Raw genomic sequence first — 21306 nt, 5'->3', positions numbered from 1 at the left:
TATTACATTTTTTAATATCCTAAAGAATATGTTATTTTTATATTATTAACAATAAGTAATGTTGTATTTGACTATTTCATATTTTCAAAATAAAAAGAAAGAACGTAAAAAAATTATCATTCGTTAAAGTCCAAAAAAAATTAAAAAAATTATTTATTTCTTCTCAAAATTAAATTAGCATATTTTTTGAAGGTAGAATTGCACTAGATTAAGTGTTAGTGGTCAGTATTAATTTTTTTTAAGAAATTTATTTTTTTCATCCCACTGGCCGGGAAGGGGTGGGTCAAACCCACTCCCTCTGCATATGTAAAGTGTGGCCAACTGGGCCAACACTCATTTGCATTATTTTTATTATTTAAACAAATAAAAGAAATTATAAAATTAGAAGTTAACTTTTTATATTAATTTATTGTTATATTTTTGCGTGTTTTGTTAGTCAAATCTTAGCATATTTTATTGTTAGTATAACTTTAATACTACTGATATAAAGTTTACGAAGTATTTTAAAAATTGAACTGATGGCTGAAACAGTAAAACCACCGGTTTTTGGTTTGGTTCAATTGGCAGTTGAACCGGTACAACAAAATTTAAGAAAAAAATATAAAAAAAAAATCAACAACGAATTTTAAGTTTTTAGCAGCTGATTTTTTCGTCCCTAATTCTCTTCATCAGGTTTGGCAGCGGTCCAACCGGTTCAATCAGATTTCCGATTTTACATTTTTTAAACCGGACGACTAGACGATTATTGAATTAATTATAAAAAAATTTAAAAAGTCCCTGAACTATAATTTGATACTATTTTATGAAAAAAAATTATTTTTAATAATTATCTTATAAATTTTCATAATTTGATAACTGTTTTATAAAAAAAAACTATAATTTGATAAATTATTTTATACCTTTTTATAATTTGGCGATTGATTAAGATAAGAGCAAATTCGACACTTTGATCTCTTTATGTTTGTTCGATGAAACCCCTTAACCACAACTAACTAGCTGCAATTTAGTATGATAAAAGATAATGACTTAAATGATCAACCGAATGAGTTATCCAAAAATAGCTCAACCATGTATTTTTTATTTTTTATTAACACATGAAGGAGCGTAAGAAACAATTTTTTGGAATGCATTCTGCCTTGACTTTTTAATTAAAAAATGTGAATGCATTTTTTTGAAGTTTGCTTGGTCTATTAGCTATCTCCTGTGTGACTATATAAACTCCTAACAGCAAGCACATACTGCACCCAATGCAGAACATGGATAGAACACCTTTGCCGACAATGCTGCTCGACCTATTATCTCCTCCTTATGTTCTTCTTCTTCTTCTACCCGTCGTCTTCTTCATCCACAAACGTATTACTTCTCGGTACGCGAAAAGGCGACCTCTTCCTCCAGGTCCGAGGCCATGGCCTATCATAGGCAACATTCATCAAATTGGGAAAAAACTTCATATCTCCCTTACTCATTTTTCCAAACTTCATGGCCCTCTCATTTCGCTAAGGCTTGGCACGCGAGTCGTCGTTGTCGCCTCTTCTCCTATGGCTGCAAAAGCAATTCTGAAAACTCATGATGGTTTGCTTTCGGCTAGAAGTATACAAACAGCACTACCCTATAAGGTCTATGAAATAGACCGCGTAGCGATTATTTTGGCGCCCACTTGCAATGATAAATGGAGGTCCTTGCGAACCTTGTGCAGGACCGAGCTTTTCTCCGCCAAAGCCATCGAATCGCAGGCTGCAATGAGGGAGGAGAAATTGAGAGAGATGGTGGAGTTTATTAGTAGAAAGCAAGGGCAAGTTGTGAATCTCAGTGAAGTTGTATTCACTTGTGTTTTTAACATAATTTGTAATCTTTTATTCTCTAAGGACTTGCTTAGTTATGAAGATGAAGGTAGGAGTAGCGTACTGAAAAAGGTAGTATCAAGACTGTTTTATCTGTTCGTTGCTCCGAATATATCCGATTTTTATCCGATATTAGCTCGGTTAGATCCTCAAGGTATGCAAAAGAAGTTGACAGACTGCTTGAAAGAAATCTTTGCAGCCTGGGAAAATCATGTCAAGGAAAGAAAAGAAACCTATAGTCATGGCTCTACCACAGCTGATTTCTTGGATGTTTTTTTAGCTAATGGTTTTGATGATAATCAGATCAATTGGCTGGCCATTGTATGTGTCCTTTCCTTTCACTTTTTTTTTCTCTCAAGTATTTCGTCTGCGTAAATTTTAATGAAAAATAGATGTTTGTTTGCAGGAATTGTTGCTTGCAGGGGCAGATACTACTAGCACAACAGTGGAATGGGCAATGACTGAATTGCTTAAGAACAAACAAATCATGCAAACAGCTCGGGACGAGGTGGATCGAGAAACAAAAACGAACTCAGTTAAAGAATCTGATATTTCTAAATTTGAATATCTAAACGCCTGTCTAAAGGAAACTATGAGATTGCACCCTCCTATTGGATTCCTCGGCCATCACGCTCCAGAAACGTGCGAAGTTATGAATTATACAGTTCCGAAAGACGCTCAGGTATTGGTAAATATATACGCGATTGGGCGGGATCCCTCGGTCTGGGAGGAACCGTTACTGTTTAATCCAAGCAGGTTTTTGGGATCAAATGTAGACTTCAAAGGGAATGATTTTGAGCTAATACCGTTCGGATCAGGACGAAGAATTTGTGCTGGAATGCCAATGGCTGCAAGACAACTTCACTTGATCTTGGCCACTTTAATACATCAGTTTGATTGGTCTCTTCCAGATGGTGAGGACTTTGCCGAGTTAGACATGTCTGAGAAGTTTGGTTTAACATTGCAGAAGGAACAACCTCTGCTTCTTGTTCCCACTAGACGAAGAATATAATAAGTTTCAAGATTTGCATTGTTTTTTCTTCTAATAAAATATCTGGTCAGAAAAATACTTGTAAGGAACCCTAAAAAACTGCCCATGAAGTTCTTTATAAGTGTGCATGGTGCTGCAATCTGATCTTGTCTGCGAGTTTAATTCTACTTTTGCCGTTGTAATCTCTTTATATATACGTGTGTGTTTGTGAACAAAGTCCTGTTGCAAGTTGTAGTGCACAATTTATTTTCTGATACGGCATTTTATTCGTTGAACTTTTAAATCAAATCCAATGGTCTTAAATGTTCTAACATGGCAAACGGTTGCCTTATATACTTATTCTTGCTTAAGAAAGATACCGTTGAAACAATAAATAAAATCGGAATAATCTCAGTGATAGTTGCAATTAGGGTTGTGCAAGGATATCGTTGATCTCGAACCGAGATGGAAAAACAAATACTCCCTCCGTCCACAAAAGATAGACTTGTTTCTATTTTGAGCGTCCCAAATCATAGGCTTGTTTCCATTTTTAGAAAATAGTTAAATAGATAAATGTCTAAAATACCCTTAATTGAATTAGCTTTAGTCAACTAAATTAAAGTGATAAAGCTGATAACAACAATAATTAATGCTTTTTGATAGTTTCAATATTAAAAGTAATTTTATGTATACTTTATGGGTGATTTTTAATTATTAATCAATAAAAATGCATATAAAAAAAGAATGCATTAACTAGTTAATAAGGGTATTATAGAAAGTTAGTATTATTAGACTAATTTTCTTAATATGTGTGTAAATGAAACAAGCCTATCTTTTGTGGACGGAGGGAGTATCTGAATTAAACAATATTCGTTGATTGTTGACTTTTTTAACCCGAACCGAATTAAACCAAAAATTTAATTAGCAAGGTTGAAAATCTTACGGACCTATAATCAAAATTTATGTTTATTCTCTTTTTTGTAGCACCAACCTAAATCACACACATATCTTGATATTTCTAAATAGAATTTATATATTTTGGTAGTGACAATCATTAAATTTTATATACCCAAAAACACACGAGTTTCTGTTAGTTTCTCCGCCAAAGAATATCTTTAGGTATTAGTTTATATCGTGTTTTGTTTTAATTGATAAGAAATCTTTGATTGGTTTCAAAGGTCCACAATGCATTTGCTGCCATTTTAATCGATAAGGTAAAAGCTATGTTTTCTATTTTTGATTTAAGGGCAACGTAAATTACCGTCTGCCTTGAAGAGCTCCAGAAAATCAATAAGTTTTTCAACTGAGATGATCTACTTAGATACAATGCAGCAAGGGTAGAAAGGCTTAGAATAGAAAAAACTGAAGAGCCTAGAACTTAATGAAAAATATATTTTAAAGACTAATAACAAAAAAAAATTACCATTTTTGATAGAGTATTGGTGGATCGGAAAAAAGTATATTTTATAAAAAAAAGTTTTAAAAAAACATATTTTTACAAAGAAAAAATCAAAGCGTTTTCTACAAAAATTTCAAAAAACAAACATACATGACATAGTTTTCTGATCATTTTAAACCTTTGTGCAACTTATAAGAAAACCCATTTTCACTATTAACTGTTCAACGTATAGTGATTATTGCTTTTTTAAAGGCTAGATAAAGTATGAAAAACGCATGACTCATCGATATTAAGGAGTGAGCTATTTAAAAAAAGAAATGATGATACAGTTTGGCAGTTTTCTATAAAGACTTTTCTAGCCACTAAATAAGCCACAACGTTACAATAATGTGAAATCTAATTTTTAAAAACCGAAAATATGGGTAAAGAGTATATCGAACATCTATATCATGAATAGAACAAACATGCATTGCATTTATACAACTCTATCAATCCTCTTTAAAAATTAAATCCTGATAATTTATTAGCAACAATCAGCGAATTCGAAGTTCTATAGCTTCTATCACAATCGGACTCTAAAGAAACTGTCGAGCCCCGGCAGGGGCGGAGCCAGAATTAATTTTAAAGGGGATCAAATTATATAGAAATTTAAAATTAATAACTACATTTATATACATGCATCAAGGATATTTTTGAAGAAAAAAATTGAAAGGGGCAATATATGTAAAAATCTAAACTTAATTTTAATACTTTTTTTGTAAATAACAAATTTAAAAGGCTTTTTCAAGCCAAGAAAAAAATTTGGGAGGGGCCGGCTCCGTTCCTGAGTCCCGAACAAGATAATTCATCTATAAAAATACGAAACACAATTACCAACCGATAGGCAGTTTAGGACAAATACGGATATTAAGAAATTTATGATCCCTAGAAAAAATGAATTAATATATGAAAAAATACGTTAAAAAGGAATTAATATATTAATATATTAAGAATTTTTTTTTTTTTAACTTCAAAAAAAAATACCATACTTGCCTCATTTAATATAATGGTAATTTTTGTCCTTTTGTGATTTTTGTTGTGTTTTCAAGATATTTTTTATAATTGATGAGGGTATACTTGACAATTATTTAGTTAAATAAATATCTAATGCCTATAATTTGGAACAAAGAAATTTGAAATAGTGCCTATCAATTTGTGACGGAGGGAGTATGATATAACATAATATATATATATATACATGGGGTTTCTATAGAGACGGGAATGAGGATCCCCATAAGGTAGGAGCTATACTCGTCGTCTCTTTTTTATTTTTGTGGATATGAAATGATTTTTATCCATTTCCGTATTTATGGGGGTAATTGATGGACATTTCCCAAAAAAAAAAAACGGGGGATCCTTATCCCATTGCCATTCCCATCGGTGCCACCCTCTCGCCCACATGTTTCACTCTCCAGCACCACATGCACGCCCTGGGCATCGGCTCAATTTCCTAGCGACCACCTTTTAAGAAGGTCGTAGCTGTACAAGATGATGCTTATTGCTAACCTTGCAAGTATTATGGAGTTGACCCTCTTTGGGAGCTTCGCCAGCTCTTTCTTACTTCGTATCCCATTTTGTGTTTCTTTCTTTTTAACAAATTGGTACAGTTTCATTACAAATTAGCAACCCAGAATTATTTCCTTTGCATAATATTAATATTATAAAAAAAGATAAAGTTTTTTATTTTTGTTTCCCACAATTTTTTCATTTTTTTTTTGTCTATTATTAGTATTAGTCAGTTGAGTTGAATGACTAAATTAAAAAAATTAAATTTCAATTAAACTTATATTTTTAATATATTTATATAGAACCATTTTATCGTGAGATTTACTGAATTAATGGTTTTAATTTAATTTTTAATATTTATTAACATTTTTCTAAAGTAATTTTTTTAGTTTTATTTTTTTTAATTTTCAAAAACCAAATGAAGTAAAAGAAATAAAAATTAAATACGTTGGATCTAATAAGTAATTGAATTTTATAAATTTATAATTTATATTTGTATCAAAAAAAAGTTTAACGATTTAATTTAAATTTAAATTCTTTTAGTTTAAATTTTTTGACTCATTTGACTAATATCAAAAATATATAAAGAGATAAATCATTGAATTTTTGGACTGATTTTCGTAGAATTGATTTTTCTATTTTTCGTGTTAATTTAAAAGGTAAATTGATCCTTTATTCGTTATTATTTTGTTTGTATTAATTAGGCAAATCAGTCGATATACCGGTGCCACCGTTTGCCCCACATGTTCACTCTCCAGCACCACATTCACGCCCCCGGCACCGGCTCAATTTCCTAGCGACCACCTTCCAAGCAGCTGGTAGCTGTAAATTAGATGGTGCTTATTACTGATCTTGCAAGTATTATGGGTTGACCCAATTCGTCAGTTCTTTGTTACTTCATATTGCCATTTTGTGTTTCTTTTTTTAAACCAATTGGTACAGTTTCATTAAAAATTACGCAAACTATATTACTATATGCAAGCAAAGTATTCTGAAGCTTTTATATATGTTATGATTCTCAATTACGTCCCTCTAGTTTAAAAATTAAATGATACTATAATTTTTTGTTTTTATTCTCGTCAACTGTTTAGGTTTCTTGTTTATTTTCGGTGTTGATTAACTGAGTCAAATTACTAATTAAAAAAATTAATTTAATTTTTAAACTTATATTTTTAATATGGGACCAGTTCTATAAAACATCACGACATTTACACGAAATTTCATTTTATTCACGACCTTTAAAATTTGGCATTTAAATGCACGACCTTTCATTTTATTTTAAATCTATCAGCAAAGTAAAATTCAATGTATTTTTTGTGAATAAAAATTACTAATCCCACATAGAAGATAATTTTTAGTGTCGATTTATAAATTGGGTCTTTCATTAATGGTCTGATGAAAAACTTTATCAACAAAAATACATTGAAATGATAGACTAGAAAAAAAAGGCAGAAAATACAAAAAAAATCCTCGACTTTTTTCAAAAGTATAGATCAGACCTTTTATTTTTTTGGACATAATTAAGCCCTCGTGTTTTTAAAATTAAACAATTAAACCCTTATTATTTTAAAATCGAACAATTAAAACCTTTTATATTACTTTTGGGACACTTACCCACTCAAATTTTTGATAAATATTTAAACATTAAAATATTTTTGAACTTTTTTCCTATATGATTATAAAAGACATGTCAGTTATTAACGAGTGTTTCTAATGATGCTGGATAAAAGGGGTTATTTGTTCTATTCGAAAATAAAAAGGGCTTAACTATACCCTAAAAAGGTAAAAGGACTTGATTTGTATTTTTGTGAAAACTACGAGGGTTTTTTGTATCTTTGTCAAAATAAAAGGTCATGTTTTATATATCAACTTTTAATGGTCGTGATTAAAATAAAATTTCGTGTAAAGGTCGTGATTTTTTATGAAATTAACTGTTTAATATGATCTAAAAAATTATTATGAAATTTATTAAGTTAATGGCTTCAATTTAATTTTTAATATTTGTTAATGTTTTAATTTATTTGAAAAAAATAATCTTTTTAGTTTTACTTTTTTTTTAGTTATAAAACTAAATGAAATAAAATAATTAAAAAATAGAAGTAAGAGAAATAAAAATTAAATAAATTGAATTTATTGAACTATTGAATTTTAAATTTGTATTTGTGTCAAAAAGAAATTTAAGGACTAAATTGAAATTTAAATTTTTTTAATTAAATCATTTGACTCGGTTGACTAACACTAAAAATAGCCAGAGGAACAAAACATTGACGATAATTAATTAAAAGGATTATATTATTTGATTTTTAAATATGAAAGATTAAAATGTGAATTATAACATATGTTGATTTCCATGTAATTTGCGCTATTATATACACTACTAGAAAACTGTCATTTCCCAACAGATTTTTTCGTCACTAGATTGATAAAATCTGTCGATAAACTTGTTTTGCGACGGGAATTTTCGTTCGTCGTTAAATTTTTTGTCACTAAACGGTAGCGAGGCAAAATCTCGTCTGTCGTTAAACTAATGACGGATTAGCGACCGCGAGATATAGATTAGCAACGATTTTTTAACAATTTCTAATTATTTAATGACGGGCTGAATTATATATATATATATATATATATATATATATATATATATATATATATATATATATATATATATTAAAAAATAATATACTCCCTCCGTCCCATTTAAGAAGGGACATATCCCATTTTTATTTGTCCCACTTAAGAAGGTCATATCGTGTTTTTTGTGCCAATTTATATGAATTTTTCTTTATTACACCCTTTTCTCTTTCCATAATTAATGATTATTAGTCTATACATAAAATACAACACTATCATAAATAGGGGTAAAATAAGAAAACACTATAATAGTTAATTCTTTCTTAATATATATAAAAAAGTCATTTGTCCCTTCTTAAACGGGACGGAGGGAGTATTTATTACTTAAATTGTACAGCTATTCACCACATCCTCAAAAACGAAGCGGCGGTATAAAGAAATTTAGAAAGAAAAACGAATATTAGAGAGAAAGTAGAGCTTCTTTCTCTAGAAAACATCATTTAAATCGCTATAAATACAAAGGCCGTTACTTATATGCAAATAACTTTTTAAATTAATGGTCACTTCAATTCAATTTCCTAAATGAAACATAGACATTAATATCAGTTTATAACTTAATCATAATTCTCTCAAAAAATAATAATAATTCCAAAAATGGATATTCTTGACTAAATTATTTTCAAAACAAAACGCTCAAAGAAAACTTATTGATAGAATGAGAAAATGTTTGAAATTTATGAAAGACATTAAATACAAAATGTGGATGTAATAACGAAGAACACTTAAAACAACAGTACTCGACATGTCCAATTTAATGAAAAAATGCACTAGACCACAGAGAGTTCTGATTATTATTTTCCCCAAACGACAGCATCATCTCATCTCCACCAAATCCCATATTTTCATGCGGCTTCATCATTTCCATTATCCACTGCTGTCTCTGCATGGCCTCCACGTTCACTTCAAAACCTTGCCTATCTGCTGCGTGCTTCAGCGGCGCCACCTCCCCAATTCCACCCATTCCTGAATGTTCCGGTACAGCAACTGGCGGCGGAGGTGGTGCCAGGGTTGTTGGTGGCAGTGGTGCTATCAGTTCTGTTGCCATTTGAGGATCAGTCTCATTATTATCTTGACCAGCCAGCTTGTAAATTTCTTTCAAATACTGATCAATCATCCATCCAAGATCATTCAAATCCATCATGTTCAAGTTATTCAAGCCTCTCCCAGTCAAGCTCTGGAACATGACCTGTGTCACCTCCTTCTCACGGTTCTCCTTACGCTGTTTCTTGAGCTGTTCATTAGCTTTCCCCATTCGTTGCCGGAGAAAACTCTCCTGGTTCACCATCTTCTTGCTCTGCTCCATTTCAGGCATGTTTTTGAACTGAGACAGCACGCGTTGGACTCCGATAGGAGAAGGCCAAACCTCCGGCTGAGCGTCGTAAGGGCTGTAAATAATTGCACAAGCTTCAATACCACAGAGTGTGCTTAACTCGCTCACTTTCTTCAGTAGACCAGCCTTCCTTTTCTTGAAGGTGGCTTTTCTTGCAGAATCATTAGTTATATATGCAAGCTTCACCTTCTTTCTAGTCATGGTAATGGACAGATAGTGATAGGACAAAAAATGCAAAGAATTTGGAAGTTTTTGTTTGTTTGGGTAATTATTTTTCTCTATACAGACTGTGCTATATATAGGTAGGTCCAAAGATTTTATTTATAATTCTGAGTTGGAAATGTTAATGAGTGTAATCTGGTTGATAAATGTGGGAAATCATTGAAATTCTCTAAAATGGGCTCGAAAATATATCATTATCTTATGTTTAAGTAAGATAAATTATAATTTGGAGGGGCATTGTGGTCTAATTATTGTGGTTGATTAGTAGTGCTGTAAATGGAATATATGACGGCTTTTAATATAAGATATGATCAAATCAGGGGCTTAAGATATAATTAAATTTGATGAGTTGGTATGATTTTGTAATAGGTTCTTTTCACATTTGACTGGTTAGGTTTTATTAGAGGAACTGTATCCATGTTCAAATTATAACCGTTGATTTGCAAAAATGCTTTGCTATTGCTAACTTATCATATTTTGACTTGGAGTGAGTGCTGTGCTATTTTTGCTGTTTTTGGTAAACCAGGTAATCTATTTGTTTGCTACCTTTTTAAGAGATAGGGGAAATCTTTTGTTAAATTGCACCAAAATTCATAGAGAACTGAAGGAATTTGACTCAAAACGAACTCACAACATACTATTTTATCAGTTCCTAAGTGTTAATGATTACTCTTGTTTATATGTCAATATACTATCCCTGTTTCAATTGCTTGTGTGTAATTCTGGTTTTGTGCTAATCTATATATACATTTTTTGGTGATAATTCTCATATATGTACGTTTAATTTGTTATTAGTTGTTCTTGATTCTTCTTAGAAGTTTGACTAGTTTTATGCTTGAATTTTCCTCATGAAGTTACTTCTTTATTCTTGGATTTTGATTGTTCCATGGTATGTTGTTACAAAACATATAATTATAATGAAAATAAGAGTTGAATCCTTTTTTTTTTGGAAGTTCAGCATAATAAAATTGAAGTGTGAGAATGTAATTCTCTCCGCATCAAATTGAACTATTTTGCTCAAAGAAGAAAGGAAACTGTGTATATATATTTTTTTTTATCTGATCATGAGGTGTCCTGAACGGGTTCCAACTATAAAACGGCACCTTTAAATCTTCCACATTCAGACTAATCCCCACTGGAGCCGGGTAGGTTCCTTGCGGGAGGCAAAGCTCTTGCCCCAAATTTTAAACGGCTGCATACATGAGTACAGTTCGAACTCGCGACCTCACTTAAGCTAAAAAAGCGCCTTACCAACTAATCTACGCCTTGGGGTTAACTGTGTATATATTTTAGTTGATGAAGTTGGCATTAAAGCATGGTGTTGTTTTGGGTGGCAGGGTATAATGTTGTTGACATAAACAATGTCAATCATTCTATCCATGGATGACATGACGTATGGTTTATATGAATAATTATTCCATATAACTGTTGTGTCATCGATAAAATATATGGAACAATATTAATGTAGGTCTTACTTATGCCTCTCTCTATCATAGATATTTTGAATATGTTCATGTCTATAAAAAAAATTGTCCGAAAAAATGTATATTGATCTTCTTCATGACTTATAAAACAAAATCAATCTATTGAATGAAATAAAATAAAAAGGTACAGAGAAAAGGAAAAGGATAATCTAACGTAAATAGCATTGTTTCTGCTCGACAGTCAGTAACCTGATTCAATTTGAAAAATGGTGCAAGGTTAACCATAAGTTTACAAGATGGTGCAGCCTCCTGGATCCCTGTCAAGTCGAAGATGAAGGCAATCAGATTCATATAACAAACAGTAAACTGCAGATATAAAATGAGCAGAATAATACTTTTTTATATCGTCATAATTGCTCAAAGCTTGCTCGAACTTGAGCCAGAGCGGACCAGTTTCCTGAAGATTCACATTCTTCGGTCCACCAAGATAAGCCTGCACAACAAACTGTGGAAGTCTTTCCCTGTTTTGGAACCCACAAAAGTAGAGCATTTATTCACTCAACTCCGTCAATGCAGGAAAAAATAAAGCATAGTTTCACGGCAAACAAACTTACCTCCCTTCATATTCTGATAAATAAGCTAGATAGGCTGCACCAAAGTACATGGACACAAATGGTTTGGTTAGATCGTCCACAGATTCAACTCTGTAAGCTCTATAACCCAATTCCCTATGTACAAAGACAATTCGAATGCATTTAAGCGTTTAAGCGCGACTTAAGTTAAACCGCATTAAAATGAGTAATATAATTATAATGGTAGGGTAGTGGTAGAGTTTCGTACATGTAAAGCCAGTAAGCTGTAGAATAGTCTATCCCCATTAATCCAATTCGCGCTCCTACCCCATTCACAAAACGCATGCTAACCATCTCAGCTAGAGCACACAGGACTGACTGCAAAAACATAAACAACAATTTGTGTTAAAAGCAGGTTCAGCAGTAAAAGAGAATCTGAATCAGGGTCAAATTATGACATGCTAACCCAAAAATATACTTACTGGTTTAACTGCTCTTGTACTGAAGTACTTTGAGAGAATTATTTCTGCAACGGCCTGCATTAGGTCCATATAAGTGAGTGAGTAAAGGATTGTGCTATCTGCTTTCGTGCAAGTTTCATTTGTTCTAGGCTGCCAGTACTATGCAAACATCTATAATTCTTGCAGGATTATACTTGCCCGTTCTTATTGATTCATACCTTCACTTCTACCCGGGATAGATATTCTCTCTTTTCCTTATCATGTGAAAAGCGAACCTTTCCACGCCTTTCTCCAGATTTTGTCCACTCTTTAGCAACATCAGCATTATTCCACATCTCCACCATGTCTTCAGGGGAGGTTTTAGAGTCCCAGTTTACAGTTTCGCCACCCCCTTCATCAAAATAAGAAAAGAAACATATTCAGAATAATAATTAAAAGTTTAAGGATAATGAATAGTTTCCATGGTAGAAGAACCACCAGAGTTGTGTGAAATTATTGAAGTAGTAGGTGATGCTGAGTTTGGTGAAGCAGATATAGCTGGTGCAGGAGGAGGAGGAACAGAAGTATTTACTGAAGGCCCTTCATCAACAAATCTTCTGTACGACAGACAGTAATACAAAACATGATCAATTTCAGTATTCAGAAGTATAGTTTGCCGGTTGGTTATGCAAGAATCAAGTTTCATGCAGAATTCAATCAAGAAATGTGAATTCAGTTCAAAAATTTACCTGAATGGGAGACTTTCTTTGACAGAAAGATACCCTTTCCAATACTGCAAAGTTGATTTATGAGTTGCCTTCTTTGTACCGCCTTTATACGCCCTAACTACAAACTCTTCGCTTCTTTCTCTGCAAGATGGATAAAGTTCGAAATGGATAGGCTAATAAAATGTCATACATACAAAGAAAACACATAAGAACTAATTTGTATAACTGATAACTCACTTTTGCTCAAAGTTCGACAGCCATCTAAGGTAAGCAGCACCGAAATACACACTGACAAAAGGCCTGTAGAGAATCTCTTGATTGTCTTCTACTGCGTAAGTCCGGTAACCCAAATCTCTGTAAGCAAGTTGCAGTTACAACTTCATAAAGCCACAGAACAAAGTTAACAGTAAAAACCCACTTAACGAGTTGTGTGGACAAACGGGGATTGCAAGTATGTATAATTTGATACCTAACAAGCCACTCTGCTGTCTTTGGTAAAATTTGCATGATTCCCAGTGTAGTCTGCTTAATTTTTTTGTCATAATTTTCAGCAAGCAGCTGGCGGTCACTTGCTAGTTCAGCAATGGCACACAGCATATCCTGTATAAGCAGAAAAACAAGAGCAAAAAAAACATTATGTTAATTGTATGTGTTAAAAACTTAGAGGCTTATTCTCAACATACCGTAGCAATATGCGAATCAAAATGTCTGCGGACGATAATATCAGCAACAGCCTGAAGAAGTATGGCATAAAACAATACGAGGAATTAATTAATTATTGTTGGCCGCATCATGTAAGCGGAAGAGGCAATTAAAAATCAAACAATACCTTCATCTCGGTTTGAGTCAAATAAGGTTGTCCATCAGGATCGCGGGAAAGGTGAACCCTTTGGCCTCTAGTCTCACCAGCATCCAACCATTCAGTATTAACTTCAGGTTCCCTCCACATTGCCTCCAAATCCTGAGGATCGACACACTCATCCCAATATTTGAAACATATGCCCATTCTGTCACATAACCAATTCACCTAAAAGCTCAAAATGTTAGTCGAGACTCCAATGCTAATTTATATCATTATCGATCTCTAACATACTACATTCCGCATTTAATTGATTAAATACGATTACCGAGCATCAAACTCTAAACCTTTCGATCATATCAAAAAAAACAAATAATTTACCTAAAATTCAAGCTGACAGGTAATCTCCAATATTAATTATATCAATATTTCAATCATATCAAAATAACAAATACTTCAACTAAAAATTCAAGCTGATAGGTAAATCTCCAACATTAATTATATCATTATCACTAACACATTTTATATGATAATAAGAGAACAAAAATTGAAGGCAAATGCCTATGTTTTCTGCATTGAATTCATTTCATAATTATATATATAAAAAAATTTGATGAAACAGACAATCTCACAATATAATAATATTTCAAGATTATCTATGACAAAAAAAAAATCAAGATTATGAAACAAACAAAAAAACCAAATTAGCATACCGGATTGATGTGAGATCTGATTTTTTTTTTTAAAAGAATGATCTTCTCCTCTTGTTGTGAATATATGTAATAAATAGCCAAAATAATTGTAATAAATGATATTAACTCTATATAATTATCTTCTTCTTCCTCTGATAAAATTTGAATTTGAATGACAAATTTTGTAATATTAAAAATATTATATGAGTATTTCAGATTTGTGTATTCATTTTCTGGTGGCAACCCATTTGTGTTGTTTTGCAGCTAAAGAAAGAGAGGATATATGACCAACTGACACTTGTCATCTGGTGAGATGGCAAATTATCCAGCTCAGATTTTTAACCTTCTTTTTAGGCCAAATTTTGTTCTATATATATTTATTTTACCTTTTTGACGGATTGATTCCTTTTATTTTTGTACTTCTTTTCTCATTTCTCTAAAATATGACAAAATTAGTAATGATGGAATTTAGAATATTTTGTCTTTAAATATCTATTCTCTTTATATAGTATTTATTCTTTATTTTTACAATTTCTTTTTATTGAATTAAATTATAGCATGAAAAAATAAAGTTAATGTCATTTTCTTTATATTTAAGTTTTAATTATTTTTAATTGATTAATGTTTAGTTATCTAAAATGATAGTGCGATTTGTCCTTTTTATATTTATGGTGTCTATATTAATAAAATAAATAAATAATCAAAAAGAAAATCAATTAGTCATATTAATGTAAAATAAATAAAATATCAGGGACTATGTATATATTATTGATTATTTATTTTAGTATGTGCTTGTGTATCGGAATTTAAAAAGAAATCAATTAATCATATTTTAGGTTGTTTTGGGCATAAATTAGCCAATTCTGAAAAACATAAGAAAATATAAAAACTGAAGTTTTTTTTTTGAAATTGAAATAATATGATCGAGCCGAGCCAATTTGGCTCGTTTATTTGCGAATTTGATTGGATTTTAGTATATTTTATATAAAATTAAATTTTAATTATTTATATGCACAATTAAATCGAATTTAAAACTTAATTATCTTATCAAATTCAAATAGAATCTTTTAAAATATAATTTAACTGAATTTCAAATTTCAAATATTGAATATTGAATATTAAATTTTAGAATCAAACCAAAGTTAAATTAGCAATTATTTCAACGAGAATCAACTCAATTACACCTTTATTCTTTGGCAGACAACTTTTCAATATGCAAAATCAAGTGTTGGTTGCTGCTGAAGCCGACGTATATATCATCCTTTTTTTGAAAATGAGAAAGACATGAGAAAAGCCCGTGTGGTATGACGTGACTATCGACTATGTGGTGAGGGTTTATTTGAACAAAATATCGATTCACCCCTCAACTTAGTACGGAATATTAAAAAAGTCACTTCCACCAAAATCGGTCAAAGAAACTTTTTTTTTTTTTGAGAATAAAAGTATCATTAAAGATAGAAACAGTTACAACTGTAAGAACTCGGGGAAGTTCGAAAACCAAACCCGATGACCTGACAAGGAACGGGCATTACGCGCTAAACAATGCGCAGCCTGGTTCGCAGATCGCCTTACAAACACAAAAATCAAATTATGAAACTGTTTCGCTAATTTAACACAATCGGCAACAAGAACATCACCACCTAAGTCCGTCGAATTGCGAATATCCAAGATCGCCTCTAAAGCGTCAGACTCAAGAATAACATTTTGTTTTCCTTTAAGCCAACTAAGAGCTTCCCGAATGCCTATTAATTCCGCTGACCGGGAATCCATTGACCCAAGAAAAGCTACCTGACGAGCTTGAATCAAACCACCGGAGTCATCTCTAACCACACAACTTACTCCTATTCTACCCTCCTCCTTAAAAATTGCAGCATCAACATTGGCCTTTATCCATCCAACTGGCGGTTTCGACCATGAAACTGAGCCATCTACGCCGACAATATCACTATCTCTACTGCCCGCCACTCTCCCCCTAGCCATCTGCCAACTTAAAAGCTGCTGACCTGCTAAATTCACAACATTCTTCACGCTGCAACACCTACCCTTCCAGATCGCGTCATTTCTGTTAAGCCAAAGTTTCCAACAGATCATCCCTGCCAACGCACACTCCTCCTTGGAGAGAACTTCTAACCAGCTCTTGACCCAATCAGTAATGCTCAACCCACTCCCAATCTGAACCGCCAAACCCGACAACCTCCAACACTTCATCGCAAACTCACACCCAGCCATAACATGAAACATAGTCTCTTCCCACCCATGGCAAACCTGACAAAGGCCATGCACAAAAACCTTTTTGGTGGCTAGCATATCAACAGTAGGAAGATATCCCGATAATAATCTCCAAAGAAAAATTCTCCCTGCCATTGGAATGTTCAGATTCCACAAGTTATTTCTGACAGCATGCATATCAGCATTTTGCCCCTCCTCAACTTCACCACGTAAACAGCGATATACGCTTTTAACAGAAAACCGGTGCTTGCTGTCAAACAACCAAATCCACCTATCCGGAACGTCACAAATACTGACCGGAATCGAGAAAATTTTCGCCTGATCATTAATGTCAAAAATATCTCTAATGATGTCCTCTTCCCAAGACCTACCATCTGCTTTCAACAGATGCCAAACCTTACATCTGCTCAACTCCGGCTGAATAGGCGTAGAAATATAACCTGTTTCATTGCATAATAACCATGGGTCTTGCCAAATCTCAGCTGTCTTACCATTTTCAATCCTCAACCGAGCACCTTTTTCAATAATAGCTTGAGTAGCATAAATGCTACGCCAAACAAAACTCGGGTTGGACCCTAGCTTAGCGTTTAAAAAACTAGTTTTCGGATAATATCTTGCTCGGAACACTCTGCTCATTAATGACTCCTCCGAGCTCAAAAGACGCCAAGCTTGCTTTGAAAGCATAGCTACGTTAAAATCATGCACTTTCCGAAAACCCATCCCTCCAAATTTTTTAGGTAAACATAGTTTATCCCAACTCGCCCAACAAATACCTTTCTTCTCCTCTCTGTTCCGACCCCACCAATACGAATTCATCATTCTCTCAAGCTCCCCACATAAATCTAACGGAATCAAAAAAACGTTCATTACGTAATTAGGCAAAGCTTGAGCTACGGTTTTGAGAAGCACTTCTTTCCCACCTCTAGATAAGTTCTTAGCATTCCAACCCTTGATTTTATTCCAAACACGCTCTCTAATAAACTGAAACACGTCTTTCTTCTTCCTCCCAACAAGCGAAGGAAGACCTAGGTAATGCCCTTGGTCACTCACTTCCTGGACACCCAAAATCTCACACATATTCTGCCTATCCTCCATAGAAACATTAGCACTGAACATGATGCTAGTTTTATTAAAATTTACTTTTTGCCCTGAAGCAAATTCATAAGCAGCCAGCGTACCTTTGATGACCTCCGCCTCGTCATTCGAAGAATTAAAAAAGAGATAACTATCATCTGCAAAAAATAGATGGCTAATAGATGGCGCTCCCCTACAAATAGAAACTCCATTCAACCGACCATGTCTCTCTTCCTCTGCTAACAAACAGCTCAAACCCTCAGCACAAATAATGAACAAGTACGGAGATAGCGGATCCCCTTGCCTGAGACCTCGAATCGGCTTAATTGGATCAATACCGAAATTGTCCCCAATACTAGAATAAGAGACCGTGGAAATACATTCCATCACTAGCTTCACCCACACAACATTGAAACCCATTTTAAGCATCATAAACTCCACAAATGACCACTCGATTCTATCGTATGCTTTACTCATGTCTATCTTTAAAGCCGCCGCACCCTTTTTCCCTCTCCGCTTTCTACGCAAAAAATGACCAATCTCATACGCAACTAGGAAATTATCCGTGATAAGACGATCCTTCACAAACGCACTTTGGAACTCGGAAATCAACAATGGCATGAGATTCTTCATACGATTTGCTAACACTTTGGATAAGATCTTGTACGCCACATTACACAACGAAATTGGTCTCAAGTCTGTTACCTTCTCCGGAACTTTAACTTTAGGAATAAGAATGATAGCTGTTTCATTCAACCCCTCTTCCAACTTTCCGGAAAGCAAAAATCGACGGCACATACCCACCAAATCCTTCCCCACCGTACTCCAATAATTCTTAAAAAATGCAGGGTTTAAACCGTCCGGGCCCTGTGATTTTTCGTTATGCATACTGAAAGCAGCGACTTTAACCTCCTCACTCGTCACCTCTGCCAGTAAAGCTTCATTCTGCCTCTCGCTAAGTCTCCTTTGAACCACTACATCAATAGGATTAAGAGATGTACCAGTACCAGCAAACAAATTCATAAAATAGTCTCTTAAAACATTCTTGATACCTTTCTCAGTTGAAACCCAACTCCCCTCCTCATTTCTGATCTTTTGGATTCTATTTGCTCGGTTCCTCTGTGATGCCGAAGAATGAAAAAATCTTGTGTTCGCATCCCCTTCCCTAAGCCAGAATATCTTTGCCCACTGTTTCCAATAACTCTCCTCATTCACCAACAACTCATTCAGCTCACTGGAACAACGCTTAAGATCTCTAACACCCTCTTCATCATTCCGCTCATGAAGCAAGCAAATTTGTTTTTTCTTCTCCTCAATAAGACGAGAAAAATTTGGTTTCAAGTTTCTACTCCATTCTGCCAACGCTGTACTAGCACTCCTCACCTTCTCACTAATAACACCACCCACCACCTTATTCCACCCTTCATCTACCACTGCCCTGCAATCCGCCTTTTTAACCCAAATGTTCTCAAAACGAAAACGATGAGTTCTTTTCCGAATAACTTGGGAGTGCAATCTCAACAAAATAGGTTTGTGATCTGATGTAGTAATTTGCAAGTTCTGCACTACAGCATCACTAAAAATACTTGCCCACTCCTTATTACACATGGCTCTATCCAATCTCTCTTCCACTAATCGATCAGTCCCGCGACCTCGCTCCCAGGTAAAACGACAACCCTCAAAACCCAAATCCATCAACCCACAATCAAAAACTGCATCACGAAAACCCTTTAGCATCCACAAGGGTTGAGCTAAACCTCCTCTTTTCTCTTCTCTAGACAACAAGTCATTAAAATCTCCAACGATACACCAAGGGAGAGAATGATAAACACTTAACTCTCTCAACAAATCCCAAGAAACTCGCCTCAAACTCCTCTCCGGCAAACCATAGAAACCTGTTAATCGCCATACTAATCCTCCACCTTCAGTAACTGTTGCATCCACATAATTTGCACTCGAACTACTAACCGAAACCTCATACTCACTCTTCCAAAATAAAGCAAGACCACCCTTATGTCCCACACTATCAACAGAAAACACTCCTTCATACCCCAAAGCAACACTAAGAGCAGCTATACGGCAAGCTGTGATCAAAGTCTCACTAAGAAAAATAAAATCTGGTTTTCTCTCCTTGACCAAATTCTTTAGGAATCGAATTGCCCGTGGGTTGGCCAAACCACGACAATTCCAAGCTAGGATACTCATTTTCCTTGGCAGGCCTGGTGACCAGGGCCCGCCGGACTGTAACTTTTTGGGTCGATAATCATTTGATCATTATGAAAATCAGGCCCATTAGAACTTTCCACATTATTTTTACCCACCTCCACTCTCTTTCTTTTAGCATCCAGGGTCAACTCTCCCTCGCAGCCTGCCTCCTGTAAAATAGGAATCTTATCAACTTGATTCCTAGATTTTTGCGTGATCACTTCCCCTGATTGATTTGAATTCCCTCCATAATACACATTCCTTATACCTTCATTTTGATTCAAATTTGAATTACGAGCTGGATAGGAAATAACCAGATTTTCTGAGATTTTATCATTCAAATCTTCCACCTCATCTCCATCTCCTTCAGCGAAAACCCTAGCAGGGTTCACCGGACGCAGCCACTTCTCACCGGTGTTGACAACACTTCTACTTGTCACAACACGCATACATACACCATAAGGGAGAAACTCTTTCGGGATTGGATTCTCTATATATTGAGCACAAAACTTCTCTGAATGCCCAATAATACCACAACAAAAGCAAAACGTGGGCAGACGTTCATATTGAAAATTAATCCAGCTCCAGCTACCTCCACCTCTTCGTAACTTCATTCGCCTTTTCAATGGAAATCTGACATCTAACGTAACTCGTAAGCGAAATGATTTCATACCTGAACCTCTAACAGCATTTAGATCACATGCAACAAAAGACCCAAGATAGTTCCCTACATTCTCCCCCACTTTTTCCGTTGCATACGGTCAAAGAAACTTAAACCTTGTCAAATCGTATCAAATATATCATCCTTTAGTCGCACGCTCATGCGTGAAATGCACGCACCATTATATTTATGGGATTTTTAAAAAAATAATCTTAATATTTACCTTATTTTTCAAATTCATACTTAATAATTTTTATATATCAATTATATTTTCCGTTGCCAATTAAATTATAAATTTATAAATTATATTTAATTAAAAATAAAAATTAGAGATTTTATCGTATGTTTTTCATTTAATTTTTTTATTCCTATCTTCTTCTCTGTCTCGTCACCACCATCGCTACTGCTCAATTCTAGGTTGTTGCTCCACGGGTAGCTGCTGCTCCACAAACGATGTCAAGAGAGGACAAACGCCAGGCTGAACATTTGTCGCTACAATTGCGATGGAGGACGAACGATGATGAAGGATAGATGATGATAGAGG

The 21306-nt window shown here is 34.0% G+C and overlaps 3 protein-coding genes across 3 annotated transcripts; 1 reads left to right on the top strand and 2 right to left on the bottom strand.

Annotated features, from left to right (window-relative positions):
• The first annotated feature begins 1255 nt into the window (after positions 1-1255).
• On the top strand, positions 1256-3048 carry LOC126674275 (probable (S)-N-methylcoclaurine 3'-hydroxylase isozyme 2). The gene is made up of 2 exons (XM_050368703.1): positions 1256-2162; positions 2248-3048. Exons 1-2 carry the CDS (start codon positions 1257-1259, stop codon positions 2851-2853), a joined length of 1512 nt encoding a protein of 503 aa, XP_050224660.1. The 5' UTR covers position 1256; the 3' UTR covers positions 2854-3048.
• A 6002-nt stretch (positions 3049-9050) lies between these two features.
• LOC126674814 (agamous-like MADS-box protein AGL80) lies at positions 9051-9963 on the bottom strand. Its single transcript, XM_050369332.2, has one exon. The coding sequence runs from the start codon at positions 9915-9917 to the stop codon at positions 9138-9140; it is 780 nt and encodes a 259-aa protein (XP_050225289.1). The 5' UTR covers positions 9918-9963; the 3' UTR covers positions 9051-9137.
• Positions 9964-11467: 1504 nt separating this feature from the next.
• On the bottom strand, positions 11468-14858 carry LOC126671334 (uncharacterized). The gene is made up of 13 exons (XM_050365101.2): positions 14615-14858; positions 13932-14129; positions 13786-13836; positions 13572-13702; positions 13340-13456; positions 13124-13243; positions 12873-12991; positions 12614-12786; positions 12417-12470; positions 12203-12312; positions 11977-12090; positions 11758-11883; positions 11468-11679 (listed from the first exon to the last, which is right to left on the bottom strand). The coding sequence occupies exons 2-13, from the start codon at positions 14106-14108 to the stop codon at positions 11652-11654; spliced, it is 1320 nt and encodes a 439-aa protein (XP_050221058.1). The 5' UTR covers positions 14109-14129; positions 14615-14858; the 3' UTR covers positions 11468-11651.
• Between the last annotated feature and the right edge of the window lie 6448 nt (positions 14859-21306).

The sequence above is a fragment of the Mercurialis annua genome, linkage group LG3 (assembly GCF_937616625.2).
Source record: "Mercurialis annua linkage group LG3, ddMerAnnu1.2, whole genome shotgun sequence".
Taxonomy (NCBI): Eukaryota; Viridiplantae; Streptophyta; class Magnoliopsida; order Malpighiales; family Euphorbiaceae; genus Mercurialis; species Mercurialis annua.
This window is presented reverse-complemented; position numbering and strand designations above follow the sequence as displayed.

Bases quoted from the DNA above. Each gene is read 5' to 3' on its own strand.
- LOC126674275 (XM_050368703.1), top strand. From the start codon at position 1,257: ATGGATAGAACACCTTTGCCGACAATGCTGCTCGACCTATTATCTCCT. The intron at 2,163-2,247 runs GTATGTGTCCTT...GTTTGTTTGCAG, and splicing joins AGATCAATTGGCTGGCCATT to GAATTGTTGCTTGCAGGGGC.
- LOC126674814 (XM_050369332.2), bottom strand. From the start codon at position 9,917: ATGACTAGAAAGAAGGTGAAGCTTGCATATATAACTAATGATTCTGCA.
- LOC126671334 (XM_050365101.2), bottom strand. From the start codon at position 14,108: ATGGGCATATGTTTCAAATATTGGGATGAGTGTGTCGATCCTCAGGAT. The intron at 13,244-13,339 runs GTGAGTTATCAG...TCCATCTTGCAG, and splicing joins CTGTCGAACTTTGAGCAAAA to AGAAAGAAGCGAAGAGTTTG. The intron at 12,992-13,123 runs GTAAATTTTTGA...TCTGTCGTACAG, and splicing joins AAAGAAAGTCTCCCATTCAG to AAGATTTGTTGATGAAGGGC.